At 38.3% G+C, this 23,006-nt stretch overlaps 3 protein-coding genes, 1 long non-coding RNA gene and 1 pseudogene across 6 annotated transcripts; 2 read left to right on the top strand and 3 right to left on the bottom strand.

The window, feature by feature from the left end:
- Positions 1-100: 100 nt before the first annotated feature.
- Positions 101-3,067, bottom strand: LOC130494418 (uncharacterized). Of its 2 annotated transcripts, none has more exons than XM_056991508.1 (8): positions 2,909-3,067; positions 2,691-2,763; positions 2,389-2,513; positions 2,162-2,193; positions 945-2,077; positions 706-786; positions 521-583; positions 101-415 (listed from the first exon to the last, which is right to left on the bottom strand). In XM_056991508.1, exons 2-8 carry the CDS (start codon positions 2,745-2,747, stop codon positions 365-367), a joined length of 1,542 nt encoding a protein of 513 aa, XP_056847488.1. In that variant the 5' UTR covers positions 2,748-2,763; positions 2,909-3,067; the 3' UTR covers positions 101-364. The 2 variants fall into 2 exon arrangements, with proteins under 2 accessions (XP_056847488.1, XP_056847489.1); XM_056991509.1 differs by having other exon boundaries at positions 2,691-2,812; positions 2,909-3,066.
- Positions 3,068-5,534: 2,467 nt separating this feature from the next.
- Positions 5,535-7,083, bottom strand: LOC130497686 (metalloendoproteinase 2-MMP). Its single transcript, XM_056990693.1, has one exon. It carries the CDS (start codon positions 6,907-6,909, stop codon positions 5,761-5,763), a length of 1,149 nt encoding a protein of 382 aa, XP_056846673.1. The 5' UTR covers positions 6,910-7,083; the 3' UTR covers positions 5,535-5,760.
- Positions 7,084-9,850: 2,767 nt separating this feature from the next.
- Positions 9,851-11,563, top strand: LOC108815371 (uncharacterized). Its single transcript, XM_018587998.1, has 5 exons — positions 9,851-10,208; positions 10,240-10,514; positions 10,645-10,962; positions 11,172-11,384; positions 11,468-11,563. The coding sequence occupies exons 1-5, from the start codon at positions 9,851-9,853 to the stop codon at positions 11,561-11,563; spliced, it is 1,260 nt and encodes a 419-aa protein (XP_018443500.1).
- A 234-nt stretch (positions 11,564-11,797) lies between these two features.
- Positions 11,798-13,339, bottom strand: LOC108816299 (uncharacterized). Of its 2 annotated transcripts, XR_001943820.2 has the most exons (5): positions 13,194-13,339; positions 12,806-13,120; positions 12,630-12,725; positions 12,493-12,554; positions 11,798-12,194 (listed from the first exon to the last, which is right to left on the bottom strand). It is a non-coding gene; the product is annotated as an uncharacterized LOC108816299 (long non-coding RNA). The 2 variants fall into 2 exon arrangements; XR_001943818.2 differs by lacking the exon at positions 11,798-12,194 and having other exon boundaries at positions 12,287-12,554.
- A 1,500-nt stretch (positions 13,340-14,839) lies between these two features.
- LOC108815370 (putative L-type lectin-domain containing receptor kinase V.1) lies at positions 14,840-22,925 on the top strand (annotated as a pseudogene).
- Positions 22,926-23,006: the final 81 nt, after the last annotated feature.

Genomic DNA, 23,006 nt, shown 5'->3' with positions numbered 1-23,006 from the left:
AAAAGTAGGCTCCCACATTGGATCAGCACTATACATTATCCCAAGTGGACCGTTGTAATAAAGTGTACGTTCTGTATCTAAACTGAATGGGGCGGGCTAATACTAGGATTGAAATATGCTATTGGAGAAAAAGTTACAATTCACCAAAATGCATGTCATGTTTCAAAATAGACACGAACCCTGACACGACTGCTGATTCGGTCGACAACTTGTCTAAAAGAAAAGAGAGATAAATTGCATCACAGAGAAAATCCAGATAATAACATTCTGACTACAATCATCCAGAGAGAAGAGTTTCTTCTTAGTTTTGATCCGCAAAAGGCCAATTATGACCACAAGAGTAAGAATCAGCAAGAGGCCGCCGCTACCGTTTTGGAAGACACGCTATGGCCTGGAGAATCTTCTTCCTTGGACCCTGCATTGAATCAAATGGAATGGTACCAAAAGTTCAAAACATCTGCTAAAAGAAGAGTGATCAATCTTAATTGTTTTAGATCAATAACAATCACAAGGAAAGTACCATTGGTATGATAAGATCTTTTAGATCACTTTCTTTCATCTGCTTTATCGTCGTCATGTCCACCTGTTGTCAATAGTAGTCGAGTTCAGATAACAAGTTAATCATCATTTTCATAGAATCTGCATCTGCTGCATATTGAACTGCCACAACATGAAAAGCACAAAACTAGCGTAAAAGCAACTTACTTCCTCTCTCTTAAAGGCAAGGAAGTATTTTCCAAGTCCAAGTGAATTTAGAAAGCTCTCTACTGTTAGAGGCTCTTCCATCTGTTTAATAGCACCAAGCAGACATATACATGACATATTAGAAGTTTATAACCAAGTGATTTTAGAGCATAATGCAGAGGGTAAATGTTAAGGAGACTCGAACGGCGTACAGAAAGAAAAGACATTCACAAATTGAGAAGAAGAAAATAGGATCTTACAGGGAAGGGACTGTTCTGCATCATACTTCCAAGAGGAGGGAGCTGACTCAAAGGAGGCAACGGATGAGGGTTTGGTACCGGAGGAGGTAACATTGGCCTAGAAAGAGTAATGCCACTTCCTGGTGCTTGATTATTTACTACACCTCTAACTGCATACGGTGATGGTCTCACATCATCAACCATCCTGCTTCGTCCATGGAAATCATCAATGTTCCTTGGTGGAGGAGAACCCCTGGAAGAACCTACGTAGCTTCCTCCAGGATTCCTAGAAGGAGAAAACCCTCGAGAAGAACCCATGTAGCTGCTTCCCACATTTCTAGTTGGGGACAGAGCTCTAGAGCCACTAGTGAAGCTTCTGGGGTTCCTTGACGGTGATAGATCCCTTGGAGGGCTAATAATCCTTCCAGTCGTTCTTGGAGGAGGTGATAGATCCCCTGGATGGCGGCCAAACATTCTTCCAGCATTTCTCGGAGGTGATGGATCCCTAGAACCACCAGTGAAGCTTCTGGTGTTCCTGGGTGGTGAAAGAGCCCTCGGAGTGCCGCTGATACTTCCAGAGTTTCTTGGTGGCGATATATCCCTTGGATGGCTAAATATTCTACCACCACTTCTTTGCGGTGATAGATGATCCCTATGATGGCTAATCATCCTTCCAGCATTTCTTGGTGGCGACATATTCCTTGAATGGCTAATCATTCTTCCAGAGTTTCTTGGCGGTGAGAGATCCCTCGAACCACCAGTGAAGCTTCTGGTGCTCCTCGGCGGTGAAAGAGCCCTTGGAGTGCCACTCATACTTCCAGCATTTCTTGGTGGCGACCGACCCCTGGAAGTACTCATAAGCCTCTCTGGAGACCTCCGTCGTATATCATCCCGGGTCCATGGAGAGTAAGCACTGCTTGATGAAAGCAGATGAGAAGGACCACGAGCAGTTCTTGATGGAGGCAACGGGTCATCATCCCTCAGGTCAGACATACGAGGTCGAGTATCAAAGCTACGACGAAGCTGCTCACTCTTGGACTTGGAGAGGAGCTTTTCACGAAGATCCACAGTGCTGCCTTCCTCGCTCTGAGCTCGTCTCTGTGCATTTTTTTGCAACAGCTTGAAACGTAGATCATTTTGACTGATCTGCAAATCTTCGAAACATAAGAGTGATGATGGGTCAGAAAATCAGCAAAAGATGCAAGTGTGTATCCATCCAGAAATTCATATATCTATACCATTTCCACTGAAACTTGCTTCCCCTCTTTGCCTACACAAAACAAAGAAGAGAAAACACCGTATCTCTCAGTGATTGCCTAAAGTCCCAAAACACTAAGCATAACCCATTATTCCCAACCCCATGAACCCAAACAAAGGGCCCAACTTTTCATCAACAACAATAGAGACACCACAAGTTAAGAAGCTCCTTAGATTAATACACAGATAAGAAGGAAAAAGGAAACACCTTTTACTGACCGCATCACTTCCGTAAGCAGAGACATCAAACTGGTTCCCCAGTCTTTCTTTGACAGACCGCTTGGTCCCAACTCTAGGCAAATCATCTATATCAGTCCCATCTCGACTTACCACCTGCCAAAAGATACATCAAAGATGAACACTTTCCTATGCTCAGCTCTCATTAAATCATATCTTTATTGGTATCAACCATCATTTCCAGACTCTCAAAAAGCCCTAACATACACACGCACCAAATCAAGCTACAACTCTCACACATTGCGAGAGCAAGAGTAATGAGAAGAAACGTACCTGGCCGCTACGACCTAGAGTAATAGTGACCCTACTCCGCCTAGAAGCTTCTGACATTTTTGAGAACGAAACCCTAGCAAATCCAAACAAAACCAAGGCAACACAATCACCTCCTTTAAACCCTAGCCATTATAGAATCGAAACTACTCAAAATCAGAGACAGAGAGAGAGAGAGAGAGTGTGATAATCGAAAGATACGATTAATTAGGGGTATATACCGTATGCGATTAGATAACGATAAATTTTGCGGAAAATAAAAATCGGCAAGTTAACAGCTCGCCGGAGACGAAGACGTTCGCCTTTGGAAGCTGCGCTGTGCCGAACCGAGAGAGACGGAGACCTGACTCATTTGGTGGCTTCCCCTTCACACATCAACTTCAATTTTATTTACGATATGGCCCTCGGATTTAAATGGTCTTTTAACATTTGACATCTATTTTTTTTTTTTATGTCCACCTTTTTACTAGGCCGTTTCTTTGTTATTTGTTTTATTGAGTCATGGACAAATGAATACTATTAAGATATTTTGGGAATTTTGTGCGGAATGATGTCCAAGAACAATATGTTCGATCCATGTAATAATAAGGATCAGATTCCACTATCCACAGAGTTGATGGACATATTAAATTATTTGTGAATTATAATTTTGAATTGTGACTTCTGCTTTGAGATTGAATGTTGAATAATAATTCGCAATTTTAACATATATTGTAAACTAGTTTCAAAAAAAACATATATTGTAAACTATAAAAATTGTTATATTGATAATTTTACAATTAATAAATTTAAAATTACATTTAACGAGTTTATGTATAACATATTGAGCTATATTATGAAAATATAGTCTAACAAATTTTTTACATCATATTAAAAAATCTTATATATTTTTATTAATTTGCATAATTGATTACACATTTTATTTGGGTTTCGATTCCTGAATCTGTTAGGTGGACACATTGAAACATTAACTCAACGAGGCTTCCACAATTGTTCATCGTTTAATGAAAGTCATTTACATAAATCGGCCACCGGAGAATTAACATTTTGACATCACCAAAGACAAAATACCGACATATGACAACACGTGATTAGTTTACACCACTTCTGTAAAACCATGATACATTTGTATAATTCAAAAAAAAAATACGGATATCCAATTTTTTGGATATGTAAATTTTTTTTATCTTTGCGAATATCTACGAATATTTATGGATAATTCATCCATTTTTTCAATTCCAATAAATTTAGAAAAAATAATACCAGTTTACATTTTAGAAATATCTTTTAACATAAAAAATATAAAGTAAAAATTTAATGAAACCATATGTTTTATAAATTTTTTAAATTAATATTTTATTCTTATAAAACAAATGTTTATAAAAAAATGTAGTTTTGTATAAAGATTTTATATTCTTTTTTAATTTAATATTTTTATAAGTAATTTTAAAATAAAATTTAATAAAGTTATATGTTAAAATAATTATATAATATTATACATTTAAAACTCTATATTTAATCGTAGATGTACATCTATTATATAAAAGTCGGAGCACATCGAATATTCGTCTTTTTTTTTTTTTAGTACTTGTGATTTGCTTTATTTTTAACGGATAATAATTTTTAATATTTTTTCTGCTTCGAAGATTTACAGATATCCAAAAAAAATTGAATTGAATCAAAACGAATAACGAATCGAATCAAACTAAGTGAATAAAATACCGATCCCTAATTTACTCTAAACACATGTCCGAAAAATGGCTAACAAATTAAATAAGTAGATTTTTTCATTTAGCTATTAACGTATACGCAACTACGATATATAAACATTTGAAAGAAAAAAAAACTAAAATTTATGCACTGCAATTGTATGAACTTCTTTTTCTGTAACAAATTGTATGAAACTCTTATCGCTTAAAATAACCGTTAGAAACAAACAAAACAAGAAAGTTTTCACGATGATTTATTTTATTTCTTTGGTCATAGTAAGTCGTGGCGAGGGAATAAAGAAGAACAATTGGATAATTTGGATTTTAGTAATGGTCGATGTCATTGGCCAAACTAAAACAAAGCCTGATGGCATATACTGATTTCGACGTATTTCTAATACTCCATATAATTAATTACTAATTGCCAAATTCTATGATAAATCTAAACACAAAGAATGTATAACTCGAAAATCAAACGTTGTTAACAAGTGGTTTCATCTGGAGCATTATATATGCCGGAGCCGGAGTATATGTGAAAACTTGTTGACAAAATGTCAGAAACAAAATATGTATATACATCTTTATGTGTAGCCATTGGGATATCAGATCAGGATCAGGTTTGGATCGAGTATTTCAGATGTAAGAAATTTAGTACTGATTATGTAATTTTTTTTATTTTAGTTCGGAATTAGCTTGATACCTTTTTGAATTTGGGTTGTTCTTCGGCAATATCCCCATCCTTTGTTAAGAAATGTGAATTAAGACATGAGGTAGAAAGACTAGATACCGTCTCATTGTAACAGGAGATGTGAGACTTTTTTGGAACATGTTGTGGTGTGTTGCCATCATTTTCATGTTTCACTCATTAATGTGATCATTTATCCCAACACATGATAACAGTAGCCGACAATAGGAAGAAACTAGAAACTATTTATGCTGCTACTCACTAACATTCATAGACTTCAAAATAGCTACAGTAGATCGCTCAAAGCTTCAAAACATTCATAGAGTTCAAAATCATATACATTGCAATTTACCTGTATATCCTACAACTTTGAAAAGCTTTTATGAACATTAATTGCTTCAAAGGATCATTTGAAAAAAAAGAGAGGCCAATGTCTTAGTGCATTCAACGTGATTTAAGTATGTAACAAATAGTAACCACTAAAGTCTATATGAAACAGTGTATAATAGCACAAGAAATCGATCATTGGTTATCTGAAACAATTTTATATACGGAAAGTATATGTGAAAAAGAAACCAATGTATGAGTACGTGTGTATATCCCCATCCTTAATTTAATACAAAAGAATTTAAGATTTGAGGTAAAGCCAAACTAAATAAATCGAGTAAATAAAACATATCTACGGTAACAACCACAAGAACAATCCAACGGTTGACAAGAACAGACTGAAAATCGTCAACCTCGATGAACCGTCGATTCTCCAGGCGGCACCAAAGCTACCAGTATCTCGTTGACGAGTGGTGGTGGCCGGTGGCGATGTTGTGCCGTTAAAATTAGGGTTCGCACCGTACAAGTACTGTATCCCTTCCACGTCATCATCCGTCAAGTCAACTTTACGTTTCCCCGTCGTGATGGTCGGGTACATGATCGACTCCTCCACCGAGGAATGTCCCAAACCAAGAAGATGACCGATCTCGTGAACCGCCACCGACTCGAGATCAACCGCCGCCGTAACGGAGAGGAAGCTGTCTAGGTCTCCGGAGACAACCCAGTTCTCGTCTGCGTCGAGGTGGAACTTCCCGCTCGGAGGCGAGAAAGCGTGAGCCAACGTGCCCAACACGCCGTCAAAAGGCTCCCCGTCGCCGTGGTCTCCGGTGTAGAACCCTATCGTGATGTCTGACGTCGTGAAAGACTCGATGTTGGTGAAGTTTAGCTCGGTGACCTCTGCCCAACGTCCGAACGCGCGTGCGAACACGCTCTTGACCTCGTCTGTTAACGGGTTTCTAGGGTCGAACGCGTAGGTCAAGTCGCGGCGGTCTTTCGGCCACCGTGGCTCCCCCGGGAAGAGCGTGTAGTGTTTGACCGTGTGCAGACGCGGTATACCTCTCCCGGGGGAGAAGTTGACCTCGAAGGTCTTTCTTCTCCCGTTGTGCATCACGGACGTACCGTTGACCACGTCGGGGTTACCGCAACGTGGGATCACGATGTGTTTGATGGTTGGCGCGTCGAGCTCTCCGGTGACGTTAAGACGGAAGTTCTTTTGGTATAGTTCCACGGCGGCTTTGAGGATGTCGTCGAAATCATCTGTGAAGTTTCCTGAATACGTTTCGGGGATGTAACCAAAACGTTGGAAGTATTTCTTGATGCGGAAGAGACCATCCACGTTTTGGCCGTGGTGGCAGCCGGTGAAGTTGGAGAAAGCGTTCCAGAAAACGCGTGTGGTGTTGCGTAGAGAGGGTGGAATGGCGGTGGAGTTGGGGAAGAACCAGGCGGAGACGGGAGAAACGATTAAGATGAATGATAATAACCCTAGAACGCAAAACCTCATGGTGGTTTTCGGATTAGAGGTAAGCCGAAGACAAAGAGAGGAAAAGAAAAATGGAGAGGTAATATTTAGGATTTTAGGTGAGGATTTTGAGAAAGAGAGGGAGAGAGAAAGGTAACGTCTAAAAACAGGTAATGCCGTTTGAGGATGGTTTTTATATTGAGATAAATTGAGAGAGTTTGAGGTCAGCTACTGCGTTTTGTCTTTGGCGGGTGAGAGGTCGTTGGGAATCATTTGCGTGTTTACCAAATTTCTCCTTTTAAATATTTGTATTTTTAAGAAATGGTGAATGATTCAAATGGAAACATCTATTATCTTTGTCACGTTCGTAGGTCATTAAGGTGCCGACTGGTTTTCCCGCTACCACCCGCAAACGCAGCTTTTGCGGTTTATAGCGGTTGTTGGCGTTTCGAAACAATCACAGAAAACGCTACAAATCGCTTCAAACCGCTCCGAACCTCTTAAAATCAAAAGCTGGTTCCAGCTAGCGTTTGCGGTTGCGGGCGGTTGCGGGAAGGTAAATTTTTTTCTTTAAAAACAGAGTAAATAAAAATAATACTAAAAATATCCAATAAAAATTTTCAATTGAAATAATAGAAATTGTAAAATGTATTCATATTATATTTCAATTTATATTATAAAAATTCAAAACTAAAATATTTTCTATAAATTTTTAAAATTGAATAATATGATTTTATAAATATAAATTTTATATTTATCATATTATTATGATTTTATCATATTATTATGATTTTTAATATTTTTATAATTACATAAAATGTAAATATTGTTAAATTATTATTTAACAGATGTTGCGTTTTGTAGTTTACCAGTCATAAGAGTCCCGCAAACGCAACAATTTCTAACAGCTATACCAGTCGTACAAATCTCTAAAAAACGCTTAAAACCGCAACCACCCGCACCCGCAAACTCCCGCAACCGCAACCGCAACCGCTGCGGTTACACCAGTCAGGCCCTAAAGAGAGAAGATTGTGCCACAGAAAGACTTCGGTTCGGTTGGTAGAATTTGACCCGGTTACATATATAATATAGTATACGATGTTAGATAACCGGTTTGAGGGAAAAAGTCAAGGTGGCGGAGTCAAACAAAGCGGTTGAACTGTTTTTTTTTTTTTGTGTTTAGGTTTCAAGTGGGAGTTGGTTTGGTCGGAGAAATCATTACGAATCTTCTGTTTGACACGTTTTAACGACGTCACCTAAGTCCCTACTGCTTACATTCGATAAGTTGTAAACAACATATGAGTTCTCGGCTTCACATGATCACATCATATACGACTATCATATTACCAAATTATCTATGATTATAATCATACAGTTAAAACCTAAGTTTCGGACTAAACAATGGCTAAGCAATTTTATGATGGGTAATCTATCTTATTAAAACAGAAACATTCTGTTGGACCTAACATTTATTTTGTAAGTTTTTAAATTAAATACACTTTTATACTTTATAGTTAAACATACATTAAATCACTAATGTTCCTTTTTTTATACTACTATCCATGTTTCCAAAAATATACTTATTTCTTTATAATACTATCAATATTTCCAAACAATATACTTATTTCTTTATACTACTATCAATGTTTCCAAACAATATATTTTTTATACTACTATCAATGTTTCCAAATAATACAATAATTAATCTTAGTTATTTTATATCTATCATTTTCTCTTTAAAATTTTGTAGAAACGTCATAATTTCATAAATTGCAAAATAGTAAACTTTAAAATTTCGATTATAAGATTACAAATTATGAAACTATTACAATTTAAATCCAATTAGATTAATATTGGTCATCCATCAGTTCAATCGGTTAGTCTCGGGTTTTAGTGATTTTTTAATATGAATATTTTAAAAACATAAATTGAATTGTCAGATCTCCGGATTAACCGGTATAATCACAATTGGGTTGAATTTAAAAATACTGATTTAAATACAAAATTATTTTAAATACACACTCTTTAAAAATTACCAAAGTATTTGTTAAATTATTAGTAAAAATTTTCATCGTAAAATATCCCGCGCTTCAAAAGCGCGGGTCAAAATCTAGTAAGATATAAACCATATGTTTTACAAGCGGTTTGCTGTCTCTTTTCAATTTCTAGGTTCGAACCGCAGGCTTAAACCATCTATTAAAACCGCATGTTGGATTGAATACAAAAAGAGGTTAACAACCACCTCAAATTATGCTTGTATGTCTTCATTGACTTGGTGATTGGATAAAAGACTGTAAATATAGCATCTTCTATTCGTTTAACCAGACGACTAATTAGCTATTGTCTACTCTTTAGACTAATAACAAATATTTCAACAAACTGAGAAAATTTTGCCGTCCCACCAGATGACACAAATCATTAAGGATGAAGAAGTCAATATTATATATATTCACATAAAAATTGTTCTCAAACGAGGTTTTCTTTCATATAACTACAAAGGGTAAAGCTTAACGATAAATTAACCAAAAATAGACAAACATAGAGACAGTGAGGTTTAATTACTTTTATTACTAAGACTGAGAAGGTCTCTCTCATGCCAGAGGCAAAGAAAGGGCAATTCTCGTTATATTTGGATATGGTTGAAGGGTGTTAATTATAACAGGTAATGACAAATGTCAAACCTATCTTGTAAGTTGTAACTGGAATCCAAAGGGTTATACTATTTCTTAAAGAGATGCATTGAAAATGCGAATACTAGTATTCATTCACTGATCACATTAATTTCTTTGGAATTTGTATTCCCTATTCAAATATTGACAACTCCCAAGGTTCATTATTTAATTGACGGTTTTGACAAGAAACCTCTTGAGATTCATATATAGAGGCTTAATCTTCGTATGTTCGTTCGTCAAAGAGTGTTACCTAAAAATCTCAATCACTTGTCTTCCTCATTTGGTTTCTACTCGTTTTCCTTGGATCTTCAATGGGTAATAGTAGTGTAAAGTTTAGATTGAAACTTCACATTGATGAGAATAGAAACAAAGTTGTTTTGGCTGAGGCTGAGCAGGACTTTGTTGATGTTCTTCTCAGTCTCTTAACTCTCCCGATGGGAAACGTTGCTAGATTGCTGGAGAATCACAAAACTTTTCCTGGAGTCCTGCAATGTTATAAAAACCTTAACAAAAGCGTTGCAGATATGGACCGAAGCCTGCAAAACTATGTTGAGACCGAAGCCTGCAAAACTATGTTGATGGACCTGAGGAGTACTAAGGATATCCATCGCAGAAGGCTCAAAATGGACATGAGTTATACTTATCCCACCAAGTTCTTCATGTGCCCAAGTTTTCTCACGAGTGATCCACATTCACACAGCACATACAGGCTACAGCAATTTTAACTCCACAAGATGTAGATGTGGAGATTTGATGACCTCTCAAATTCTGGTCCCCGAAGAAGAGCAAGTTAAAGAAGTGATAGGAAATAATGAAGATGGAGTGTTTGTCAATTGCCGATCCTCATTCATAATCACTGACGAGTTGAAAGTGACATCAAACTCTATTGGTGTTCTCATGAAAGTTCTTAATGATCAAGGGTATGCTGGCTTTAGTGATCTGAAGGAAACCCTAATTGATGTTGGCTTCGAAGAGGTAATTCATAAGCTTTTATTTATTTATTTATTTTGCTCAAGGTTCCGCTCATGTTATATCTATTTGTTTTTATTTTATTTCTCATTGTCTCACGTATGTTATAGCTCTTAGTAATCTTCTATGGATATAGGTGCGAACTCTACTAGGATGTTTATTCACTTCAGAAGCTGCCTTGACATGCGCGTTCCTTAAAAAAACTTGCATGACAAGGAATCTAAGAATGTTGTATCCACCTACAATGAAAAATGTCAAAGTATGCTCCGTGGAAGTTTATGTTAGAAAGCTTGATGGGAAGATTCTTTATGCTGAGTGCAATGGAGATTTTGTTGATTCTCTTCTCAGCTTTCTGGTTCACCCTCTTGAGTTGGCTTCCGCATTGTCTAATGACAATACAGTTTTGAGATGTGTTAGAAATCTGATCAGAAGTCCGTGTAGAAGAGCAGCTTCCGTATGTTTAGACCTTCCTAACTTTTACATTTGCTCTAACAACAATCTGCTGGATTATTCTCACCAATCAAGAACGCATGAATGTTTTATTCCTCGTAACTGTGACTCTTATTCAGTTACAAAAAAAAAAAAAAAAAAAACTGTGACTCTTATTCGAGTTGCACAGTTGCCATGGACATTGATTGGTCGTTGTTGTCATTCGGTGACAAGATTGTGAGTCTGGATCCAAATAATCCAAAAATCAAGTCTGGAACTTCATCAGGTTGTGGGACTGGGTTTATGAAGAAAAATACAAAGTTCATCGTGTCTAACGATCTTACTATAACACCGATGACTACATCTTCAACCACTGGATTGTTAAAGAAGTTGCAGGTAGACATCAGTGATCTCGACAGTTACCAGATTAGCATTTCCAAAGTTGAGGTAACTTTGTTTTACTTTTTGTTCTTTGGTATAAATCTTGCCTTAGTTATAACTGTTTATGCTACAACTTTCTTGTCCTGCAGCTCATTAGCATTCTTAGAGCTTCCTTAATCTCCTCATCTGCATTGACCAAAGGCCTCTCAAACTTGCTGGTCAAGAAACCGAAGGAAGAAGCTTAAACTCTCTGCGAGATAATTTACTAAAAAGTAACCTTCTGTTTTTGAGGACTCCCTCTTATGGTTTTAGATTCTGCAACAATCATTTCTAGTTTTCACTTTTCTATTCCCCAGTTCTCTTACTGATGCTTCTTTCTCTATGCATTTCGTTTCAAGGTTTTAATTTTACTCTTTTAATTAATGAATTATCTTTTACTATCAATCTTTTATTTCTGAACTTTGCACTTCAAAAAAAACACATGAGTCCAAAACTGACTGAAATTAATTAATTTACAGTTGTAAGTCATAATTTTTTTTTTGTAACACAAATTCATTAGTTCAAAACAACTTATATTTAATAAAAATCAGATAATGGGTACTAGTAACGGCTTGTGGCCACGAAATGCTTAAAAATCCAACGCCGATAAGGACCCAGGTTCGAATACCCCTTGTGGCCACGAAATGCTTTACGCCCTCCCCAAGTTTAAATTTAAGCGCGGCGTTGGTGCTGGGCCCTTGGGTAATGGATATTAGTAACGGCTGGTTTCGGGCCAGGGGTGACTACGGGCCTAAGGATTGCGGAAAGCTACGGAAGTGACTACGGGCCTATGGGTTGCGGAAAACTACGGAAGTGTCTACGGGTTGCGGAACATCCCTGTTAAAAAAAAAAAAAAATTTAATAAAATATCATCACATAATCACATATAATTGTTCTCATGTGTGGTTTTCTTCGCTTATAAGTTATAACTAAAAAGCTAAAGCTTGATAAATAAATAAACATAAAATAGACAAAACACAAAGTTACAGAGACAAACAGGTATAATATTTTTTCCTAACACTTAGAGGGCCTTGAATGTGATCAGCCAGAGGGCCGAATGCACCAGCGGCTTTGTACATTGCAAGAATAAAAGCAACACATGTTGTCACTCGTCCTGTTTGGGGATGGCGAGTACCTCATCAAATGACATTTCACGTCTCATTGTTTCTTCAAGAATCCCATACACAAATCCAGTTCCTATGAAACATTAACTTATTAGCTACGCTGTATACATTATTCATACGAGCAAAAGAAATGGTTTGTAGTTCGTACCTCTGTACCGAGCCGTCGTTTATTGAGTGCCTCGTTCCACATATTAACAGCATATGCAGGTTGTACACGAGTCCGAATAGACATGACAGAAATTACCTGAAATTACAACGTCACTTGTGTATTGCCATGATGATATCATGCATGGATCTTTAAGAATATCAGGGATAAAGAAGTACCAAGTGAGCATCAAGGGGAGGTTGGTAGTTACGTGATAGAGTATCGATCCAGCTGAATATCAGGATGTAAAGCTACTTTGAAGTATCCTTCAATGTTAAACCACTAATGCTAACAAATGTTTTACCTTCTCGTTCTCATCACGTTACAAGGAGAGAACTAATCAAAGGCCTTACATAACCCAACTCAGCTGTCTCTTCCCATGAATCAGAGTTCAAAGTATGATCTAGGGCAGAGAAATAGTAGTCCCAGGTGATTCTATACGGCGTTGCAAAGACAGATAGGTCTATCCAAGCCAAGCTATGTGCCTTGGATGTCTGTAATCAGTTCCCAAATGGTGTCAAGCTACTTAATTTCGACCAGCAAAACAAAGACAAAGTTAAGACAAACCTTGAGATTGAGAAGGCCGCCTCGAAGATGAATTGTTACAATCAGGTCTGGTTTAGTTCGGTATTCATTTTCAGTTGCTTCATTTTCGAAATATGAATATCTTCCTTCATGTGTTTGTGTGTGAAAAATATTTCTTGTCCAGTGTAGGACATTTATAGTGACATATCTAGTCATACATAATAATGGCAATTTTTCACTAGAAACATTATTACACGATGGGATGATAAGAGTTTTACATAAGAATTAAATGACTACAATGATGAAAGTATGTAGTTGCTGCTGGTCCTTATCCACATAAATAACTACAACAACCAACATGTGACATGTTTTACCATCATTGTACAGATAACAATCATTTCTTGCTAAAAATGGTAGTCCATGGACCACTCTAGTGTCTAGATCAACAAATTTGAGAGTTTAGCGAAGATGAAACAGTTTGAGTAGAGAAAAGGATAAACAGAGAACTCTTCTCCACCGCCAATGGTTGTCTTGCATTTCAAGGATACTTTATTATTCTATACCATATGGTTTCTGAAGATATTTTTCAAGAAACATATAAGCAATAGTACTACCAGATATTTTATGCATCCAACAAAGGTTGATTAGAGAACTGGAGAGTGTATGTACGCGGCTACAAATTGATTCAATATATGAAAAGAAACATAATGTTTTGTCCTCATTATCTGGTATTTGTATCGACTCTCTTGTTCTCTTGTTACAATTCTGATGAGGCACAAGCCTGACCGTTCATTGTATTATCCACATTTATAATAATCTGACATCATCCCTGATAACAGTTGAACATGTAACGGTAGAGGTTGGCCAGTGATGCTTTTAATGCAACAAGCCACAAGTTGACAAGCTTCTCCTCAGTAATTAAAGCAGAGAATACCGCTGGGACGTTTATCTCTTTTATCAGTTCCTGAATTTTTTTACACGTGTGACATGAATTAATCAAAAATATGTGCCCTATGTGTATATTTATAATCACAGTCATCTTCCGTGCAAAGGGCATACCTGTAAATAGTGATTTTTCTCAGTCCCTATTCAACAAGAGAACATATAGATAACGATACATCAGACTGGTGCCAATGTACACAAAAAACAACGACTTACAACGTTTCAATTGAATAGCTAGAGAGTACTTTACCATAAAAATCAAAGATATCAAGGAGTTGATTAACGTTTTTGAAATGCACGAATCACATATGTTGTGGTACATCAGGTACAATCAGTTCTACACGCGCAGATTAGGGAAGAGCGCTTGCACCTCACCAAGACACCAAGTTGACCAAGCTCTTTCTGAGGCGGCCCTTCAGAAGCTCAAACCATAGCAAATATATACCAGAGTACATATTTAAATAGTTTCCATTGCGCCAAATTAAGGAAATACCTAAGGACATGTAGGCGATTAACAAAACTGCTTCACAGAACAAAGAGAAACAAGATAGCAACCTCAAAGAGAGTACAGTTCCTAAAAATATCAGAAGAGTTACTAGAAAGATACAAACCATGATAGTGTATTGTATATACAAAGTGCATTACATATTCAGGGAATCAAATTTCCTCTCCCAGTGGCTTGAATTGCATGAGACTAATAAGTAGTAAACCTTATAAATCTTGTTAGACTAACAACCATATTAATCATGTGGGTTAATTCAGATAATTCGGGTAAATGTCAATTATTCAAGGTAAAATATAAAAAACTAGGATGATTTAGATAAAAAATTTAGATATTTCAGATTACTTTGGATATTTTGGATAATACTATTGGATACTTTCAGATAGTTTCGGATAGTTCGGACAGATAGTTTCGGATACTTTCGGATAATTCAGATACTTTTTTGCCTAGGTCTAAGACTAAGTCCATGGATGACTCTAATTACCAGGCCTAAGTCCATCCATGACTCTATTTACCAAAACATACTTACCATCAATTCCACAAGGAAAACGCTGCGTATTGAAGAGAAGAAGCAATAGCATTACACATAGTCTGATAGTAGTAGTAGTAACACTCCTCAAGCAATGACTAAAGAAGAGCAAGAGAAAGAGAAAGAGTTCTTGAAGCTTGGTTTACCTATAGTCGGAGGCCTAACCTCTTAGTTTTCAAACGTGAAGAAAACCGCAAGTTTGGACTACGACACGGTTGTTGCGACTTGCCCGGCTCTTGAGGTTAGAGCAAAAGATGCTAGGAAGGTGATTGCAGAGTGTGAAGCAGGAGAAGGAGGGAGTTTTATGAGTAAGTTGGTGGCGTTTCTTGATTCAGTAGATGAAGAATTGAAAATGGCGGGAGAAGAAGAGAGGAGAGTGATGGAGCTTGTGAAACGGACAACAGAGTATTATCAAGCAGGTGGTAAGGTAAATGGGAAGAGTCGTCTTCATCTGTTTGGTATTGTGAGAGAGTTTCTTGCTATGGTTGATAAAGTATATGCTTAGATGTTATGAGGAAGTCTGCAGAGGAAGAATATAGCGGGTTCTGGTTTGCCTTCAAGGCAGAGGACCGGCGTGAAGTTCCCGGTTTTGCCTCCAAATTTCATCTCGGATAGGTCTAGGAGTGACTCCTGTGAATCGGATTCTGACATGTGAGAGAGTCTAGGTTTCTTATTTGTAGATAATAGAATCATTGAGTATTGATTTTTTTATTTTAGGTACCTGAATTGTTGATAGATTTATATGGTAGATATATACGTCAAGACATAATACAATGCAAAACACTGCACTGATAAGTCTTTAACATCTTTTGCAAACGTTCTCTCTTTTATAAAAGCCTATGAATAGTTGAACACACACAGCAATCAAGTAAGTGATCAAGAAACGAAGACATACCTAGAAAGCCTTTAGTGGAGGACATGTTGGGGAAACGGATATTTGATGTAAGCCAATAGCAAACCAAATTAACTGGTCAGGTATTCTATAACCGTCCACTTCAGTTCAAGGACTCTGTTAATGGTACAGCCTACTCCTTCTCCACCACTTTTGTTTTCGCTATTGAGTTTCATAATGGGTCTTATGGAGGCTTTGGACTCGCCTTTGTTATTTGTCCTACGAGAGGCTTTCCTCTAAATTTTCCACGCAACTATCTTGGCATTTTCGATTTAAGCAACATGGGGAATCCCTCAAATCATATCGTAGCTATTGAACTTGATACTACCTTTGACCAACCGTTAAAGGACATAGATGCCAACCATGTGGGCATTGACATCAATAGCTTGGTTTCGGACAAAGCTGATTCAGCACGTTACTTCAAGGATGATGGTACACCTACAAACCTTTCTCTTTCCAGTGGAGATCTTATGCAGCTGTGGGTTGAATATGACAGCAAACTTAAACAGCTTAATGTCACACTTCATCCTCTTCTTGTCCCTAAACCAAAGATTCCACTCCTTTCTCTGCAAAAGGATCTTTCTCAGTATTTACTTGAAGATATGTACATTGGCTTCACATCAGCCACAGGGGAGCTAACTGCATCTCATTATATATTTGATTGGAAGTTCAAGATGAACGGGACGGTTTCAGATATAAACCACTCTCGTCTTCCAAAAATTCCCTTGGAAGACCAGCGAGAGAGCCAGAGTCTAAAGAGAATTTTAGTAATCAGTTTGAGTGTTTCAGGTGCAATAATTATCATCTTCTTGATTCTTGGTTTATGGCTCTTCCTGAAGAAGAAGAAGTTGATGAAAGTTATTGAAGACTGGGAGGTACAGTTTGGTCCACATAGGTTTGCTTACAAAGATCTACACACCGCCACAAAGGGTTTCAAGGATACTGAGCTTCTCGGTAGAGGAGGGTTTGGGAAAGTCTACAAGGGCACATTACCAGTTTCCAACATAGAGATTGCAGTGAAGAGAGTTTCTCATGATTCAAGACAGGGAATGAGAGAGTTCATTGCTGAGATTGCAACCATTGGTCGACTCAGACACCCTAACTTAGTTCGGCTCCAAGGCTATTGCAGACACAGAGGTGAACTCTACTTGGTGTATGACTGTATGCCAAAAGGAAGCCTTGATAAGTTACTTTACCACCAACAACCAATGGAAAGTCTAGATTGGTCTCAAAGATTCAAGATCATCAGAGATGTATCTTATGGGCTCTGCTACTTGCACGAGCAATGGATATAGAATCACAAAGTAATAAGAAGTCCTTCTCTTATTCAATCAAAAACAATCAAACAAAACTTGTGTAAACAACTTCAAACACAAAAGCTCTTTTGCTCTCAAACTCACAACTCTCGCGCACAACATAACTCACGACATAGCTTTGCTTATATAGTCATCATAACAAATCCTATTCCTAGTTGATAAACACAAAACATATATTATGATCATTATCCATACAGATCATAATCCAACTAGGAATCATATAACTTCTTGATTAAGTCTTCAAGCTAACTCCAACATTCTCCCCCTTAAGCTTGAACCTACTCACATCTTCAACTCCAATCAAACCTCTCATCTCAATGAACTTGATCCTTCCAAGCGGTTTGGTTAGAATGTCTGCTCTTTGTTCGTTCCCCGGTACATGCTCAACCTCAACCTGCTCATTCTCAACGCACTCACGTATAAAATGAAACCTCCGATGAATATGCTTGCTTCTGCCATGAAACACGGGATTCCTCGCAAGTTGTATTGCCGACCTGTTATCAACCTTAATAACCACTCGCCTGCACTCTCTGTTCACGACTTCACTTAGTAGCTCTTGAAGCCAAATGGCTTGTTTTGCTGCTTCAGTAGCAGCCATAAACTCTGCTTCACAACTCGACAAAGCCACTATCTCCTGCTTAGTAGAACACCAAGTTATAGGACTATCTCCAAAGTAGAATACATGTCCAGTTGTACTCTTTCCATCATCAATGTCCACATTATGTGAACTATCACTGTAACCTGTTAACTCTGCATTCTTATCACGAACAAAACGAAGTCCGAGAGTACATGTTCCTCGCAAATAACGCATGATCTGTTTCAAGGCTGCACCATGTGATTCCTTCGGTTCCTGCATATATCTGCTAAGTACGCCAACAGAAAACGAAAGATCAGGACGGGTATGGAGTAGATAGCGTAGACAACCGATACTACGACGATACTCCCTCTCGTCTATACTCCCTTCGTCTTGCGCCTTAGAAAACTTTGAGTTCATCTCCATAGGCACTTGTGTCGGATTACATTGAGCCATGCTACTTTCCTCAAGTATTCTTCTTGCATATCGATCTTGCGTTAGAGTAATACCATCATCACTTTGAACAACTTCTATACCCAAATAGTATGTCAGTTTCCCAAGATCGCTCATTTCGAATTTGGTAGCCATCTCTCTCTTAAACACTTCGATCAACCTTAGTAACGACCCCGTAACGAGTAAGTCGTCTACATACACGACTACGACAAGTAGATCATTGCCTACTTCCTTTCTGTACAACGATGGCTCTTTTGAGCATCTAAGAAAGCTCAGTCCACGCAATATGTGATTTAGCTTCACATTCCAGGCTCTCGGGGCTTGGCGTAGTCCGTAGAGAGCCTTCTTGAGCTTATAGACTTTGCTCTCTTGTCCTTTGACAATGAAGCCTTGTGGCTGACTCACATACACTTCTTCCTTTAGGTCTCCATGGAGAAACGCCGTCTTAACGTCTAGATGGTGAATCTCACAACCTTCAGTTGCTGCCAAACCAACAATCAAACGTATTGTCTCAATGCGAGCCACAGGTGCGAATACTTCATCATAATCAACTCCATGCCTCTGAACATATCCTTTCGCTACCAACCTCGCTTTAAATTTATTGATGCTACCATCGGCGTTACGCTTGATTTTAAAGACCCACTTAAGACCAATGGCCTTAGGACCTGCAGGTAAGTCAACAAGATCCCATGTCTTATTCTTTTCAATCGAGCAAATCTCGTCTTTACACGCATCAACCCAGACCTTTAACTTCTTAGCCTCATCATAATCCCATGGTTCCTCGTTTACTACCATTAGTAGTCGCTCACTCTCAATTTCTGCTAGTAGGATGTAGTCATCAAGGTTAGAGGGCTTCCTACCAACTCGTTGTGAACGTCGTAGTGGCTGAGGGTCGTCTTCCTCGTCAATACTGTATTCCTCGATTTCATCATCTTCATTCGTGATATCATTCCCTGCTTCTTCTTCATGTATACTCTCACCGGATTTATCTCCACTCCCAAGATCATGTAGTTCTACAATAAACTCTCCAGAGTTTGAATGCTCTGTTTTATCACTCTGTTTCCAGTTCCATTCTCTTCCTTCGGTAAAATGTACATCGCGACTTACTATGATCCGTCTGGTAGTAGGGTCAAGAAGCCTATATGCCTTTGTTCCTGGTTCAGTTCCCAAGTGGACCAACATCCTTGTTCTGTCATCAAGCTTTTTTCTTCCCGGCGTCTCTGTTCTTGCAAAACAAACACACCCGAACACCTTTAGGTGACTTATGTTTGGCTTTCTCGATCGTAGCATCTCATATGGCGTTGTAACCTCTAGTGATCTTGTTGCCAAGCGATTGATCAGATACGTGGAGTGTCTCACAGCCCCGCCCCATAGATAATTAGGCACATTCATGTGTTTAAGAACACTCCTAGTCATCTCCATGAGAGTCCGGTTTCGTCGCTCAACCACCCCATTCTGTTGGGGTGAGTAGGGTGCTGTTAACTGTCGCTTTATTCCGTTCTCTCTGCAAAAATCATCAAATTCTTGAGATGTAAACTCACCACCTCTGTCTGATCGAAACATTTTGATCTCGCTCTGTAATTCTTGTTCGACAAGCTTCTTGAATATTTGAAATTTTTCAAAAGCTTCACTCTTCTCTCTCAACAATATGCTCCACATATACCGTGTGTGGTCGTCTATAAACACTAGTACGTATCTCTTCTGAGCCGGTGTAGGAGGTGTGATCGGACCACACAAGTCTCCATGAATTAACTCAAGCGGTTTACTGGCTCGAAAAATCGTTGCTTGTGGGAACGACTTCCTGGCTTGCTTTCCTAACAGACATGACACACATGTTTGATTCATGATCACCATGTCAGGTAAGCCAGTGACGAGTTCCTTCTTCGCCATTAGCTTCAATGTATTAGTGTTGACATGACCAAGACGTGCGTGCCACATATCAGACTCTGTCATAGTATCTATCTTCAGACAGCGTGTTTGATCAACGCTTAGTACTACCTTGTAGAGTCTACTCGACGTTCGTGTAGTCCTTAGCATGAGGTCTCCGTGTTTGTCTAGCAGTGTCAACGTGTTCTCCTTCATGTGAACCTCACAACCAGCTTCGGTAGCTTGACCCAAGCTAATGATATTGCTTCTCAGTCTCGGGATGTAGTAGACATTATTCAGTGTTTTCTTCTCTCCTCCTTCAAATATGAACCGTATAGACCCTTTACCTTTAATGTCAACTCTAGAGTCGTCACCAAATCGTACTTTACCTGTCACTGTCTCATCAAGTTTGCAGAAGAACAATCGATCTCCACACATGTGATTTGAGGCGCCATTATCAAGATACCAAACTTGTTCCATGTCATTGTTAGTTTCAAATATGGCAGGGTTTACCTTCTTTTCATTGAGATATACTATCTCATGTACCATCAGTTCATCAGCATTATGAGTGTCATCATCCTTATTCTCCACGATCTCCTGAAGTTTCAGCTTCTTCTCCGGACAGTCGGACGCATAGTGGCCTTGTTTATCACAGCTGAAGCATGTTATGTGAGATAAATCTCCACTTTGCCTCTGCTTGAATGCATCTCTTTGGCTGTGAAACGCTGACCTAGTACGTCCTCGTCCTCTTCCTCTCCAGTTAGAGCGACCTCCTCTGCCACGAGTTCGGTTTCCACTATTGTAGCTTCCACCATAACCATCTTGACTTGTATCTCCATACATCAATTTTCCTTGATCATCAGATGTCTCCTCTGTTTCTTCCGTAATTCTCTCCTCATACGCTTTTAGTCTACCGACTATATCTTCAAAACTAGTTGTTTTAAGGTCAAGAACTTGCTCAAGGGAAGCAACCATATGGATATACTTTTTCCTTGGCAAGCTCTTTAAGAACTTTTTTACTAGCTTGGGTTCTTCAATGGTCTCTCCTAATGAAGCAGACTTTGAAGAAATCTCCGCAAGTTTTCCAGCAAAAACATCAATTGAGTCATCGTCTTTCATCTTGAGTTTGTCAAATTCAGATGAAAGTGTCTGAAGCCTGGCTTCTTTGACTCGCTCCGCACCCACATGCCTTGCTCTTATTGCATCCCACACCCTTTTTGCTATGTCAATATCACCCACTTGTAGGATCAAAGCTTCGGGTATGGATTGGAATAAGAAGGCGATGGCCATATTATTCTTCTTCACATCTTTGGACTCACCATCTATCGTCTCCCATACTTCACAGACCTTGAGTGCAATCTTCATCCTCATCGCCCAGACTGTATAGTTCGAAGATGTTAACATCGGGAACTTGACTGCTCCAGGGCCTGCATCTTTATCCTTATCCTTCACGATTATATCTTTAACGTCACTCATGATCGCTTAGATGAAGTCTTCTTAACAACTTTGTGTATGGCTCTGATACCAAATATAGAATCACAAAGTAATAAGAAGTCCTTCTCTTATTCAATCAAAAACAATCAAACAAAACTTGTGTAAACAACTTCAAACACAAAAGCTCTTTTGCTCTCAAACTCACAACTCTCGCGCACAACATAACTCACGACATAGCTTTGCTTATATAGTCATCATAACAAATCCTATTCCTAGTTGATAAACACAAAACATATATTATGATCATTATCCATACAGATCATAATCCAACTAGGAATCATATAACTTCTTGATTAAGTCTTCAAGCTAACTCCAACAATGGATGCAGGTCATTATCCACAGAGACATTAAGCCAGCCAACATTCTTCTTGACGACAATATGAATGCTAAACTTGGTGACTTTGGTCTTGCAAAGCTTTACGATCATGGTAATGATCCTCAGACCTCTCACGTGGCAGGTATGCAGTAATATCACGACCTGGTTCTGGCTATAGCCAAGTGAAAATTAGTCTTAGAACTCCCAAAAAATTTGGAGTTAGTATATATGAAAAATAGGTCTCCAAATTGTCAAAAAAAATTGTACTGAAATTCTTAATAAATTGTTTAAGACTCAAAATCTCAGGGCTGACCCTGCCTAAAATGTCAAGTACACTTGCTAGATAGTTGTTGTACATGAAATTTATGTGTTATCCCTAGAAAAGATCTTGCACTAACAGTGGTTTTGATTCTTACTAAGGCACACTTGGATACATTTCACCTGAGCTCTCAAGAACAGGAAAGGCAAGTACAAGCTCTGATGTATTTGCACTTGGAGTGGTAATGCTAGAGATTACATGTGGAAGAAAACCAATCTTGCCACGAGCATCGCAAAGCAAGATGGTTCTGAATGATTGGGTGCTAGAGTGTTGGGAGAACGGAGATATAATGCAGGTTCTTGATCATAAGATAGGACATGACTATCTTGAGGAGAAAATAGTACTTGTTCTGAAGCTTGGCTTACTCTGTACTCATCCGGTAGCATCTATGAGGCCAAGCATGTCCAGCGTCATTCAGTATTTGGATAATGTGGCTCAGCTTCCTCATGACTTACTTGACATTATGATAGATCAAGAAATTAAAGGTGGTGGTGAAGCACCCGATTCACCTGCATCCAGATCCATTACTCCATTGACCTTTACAGAATCGTTTCTTTCTCATGGGCGGTAAAGACTAAAACCACACACTGACTTGAAATCATCTTCATATCCAAAATTTGACACTGGATTGGCAAAGAAAACTACACACTGA

The sequence above is a fragment of the Raphanus sativus genome, chromosome 7, assembly GCF_000801105.2.
Source record: "Raphanus sativus cultivar WK10039 chromosome 7, ASM80110v3, whole genome shotgun sequence".
NCBI lineage: Eukaryota > Viridiplantae > Streptophyta > Magnoliopsida > Brassicales > Brassicaceae > Raphanus > Raphanus sativus.
Note: the sequence above shows the minus strand (reverse complement) of the source record. Positions and strands in the feature narration are given on the sequence as shown.

Coding starts and splice junctions, on each gene's coding strand:
- LOC130494418 (XM_056991508.1), bottom strand. CDS start 2,747: ATGTCAGAAGCTTCTAGGCGGAGTAGGGTCACTATTACTCTAGGTCGT. Junction 2,078..2,161: donor AGCAAGTTTCAGTGGAAATG/GTATAGATATAT, acceptor TATGTTTCGAAG/ATTTGCAGATCAGTCAAAAT. Junction 787..944: donor TGCAGAACAGTCCCTTCCCT/GTAAGATCCTAT, acceptor GCTATTAAACAG/ATGGAAGAGCCTCTAACAGT.
- LOC130497686 (XM_056990693.1), bottom strand. CDS start 6,909: ATGAGGTTTTGCGTTCTAGGGTTATTATCATTCATCTTAATCGTTTCT.
- LOC108815371 (XM_018587998.1), top strand. CDS start 9,851: ATGGGTAATAGTAGTGTAAAGTTTAGATTGAAACTTCACATTGATGAG. Junction 10,209..10,239: donor CAAGTTCTTCATGTGCCCAA/GTTTTCTCACGA, acceptor ACATTCACACAG/CACATACAGGCTACAGCAAT. Junction 10,963..11,171: donor CGTGTAGAAGAGCAGCTTCC/GTATGTTTAGAC, acceptor TTCGGTGACAAG/ATTGTGAGTCTGGATCCAAA.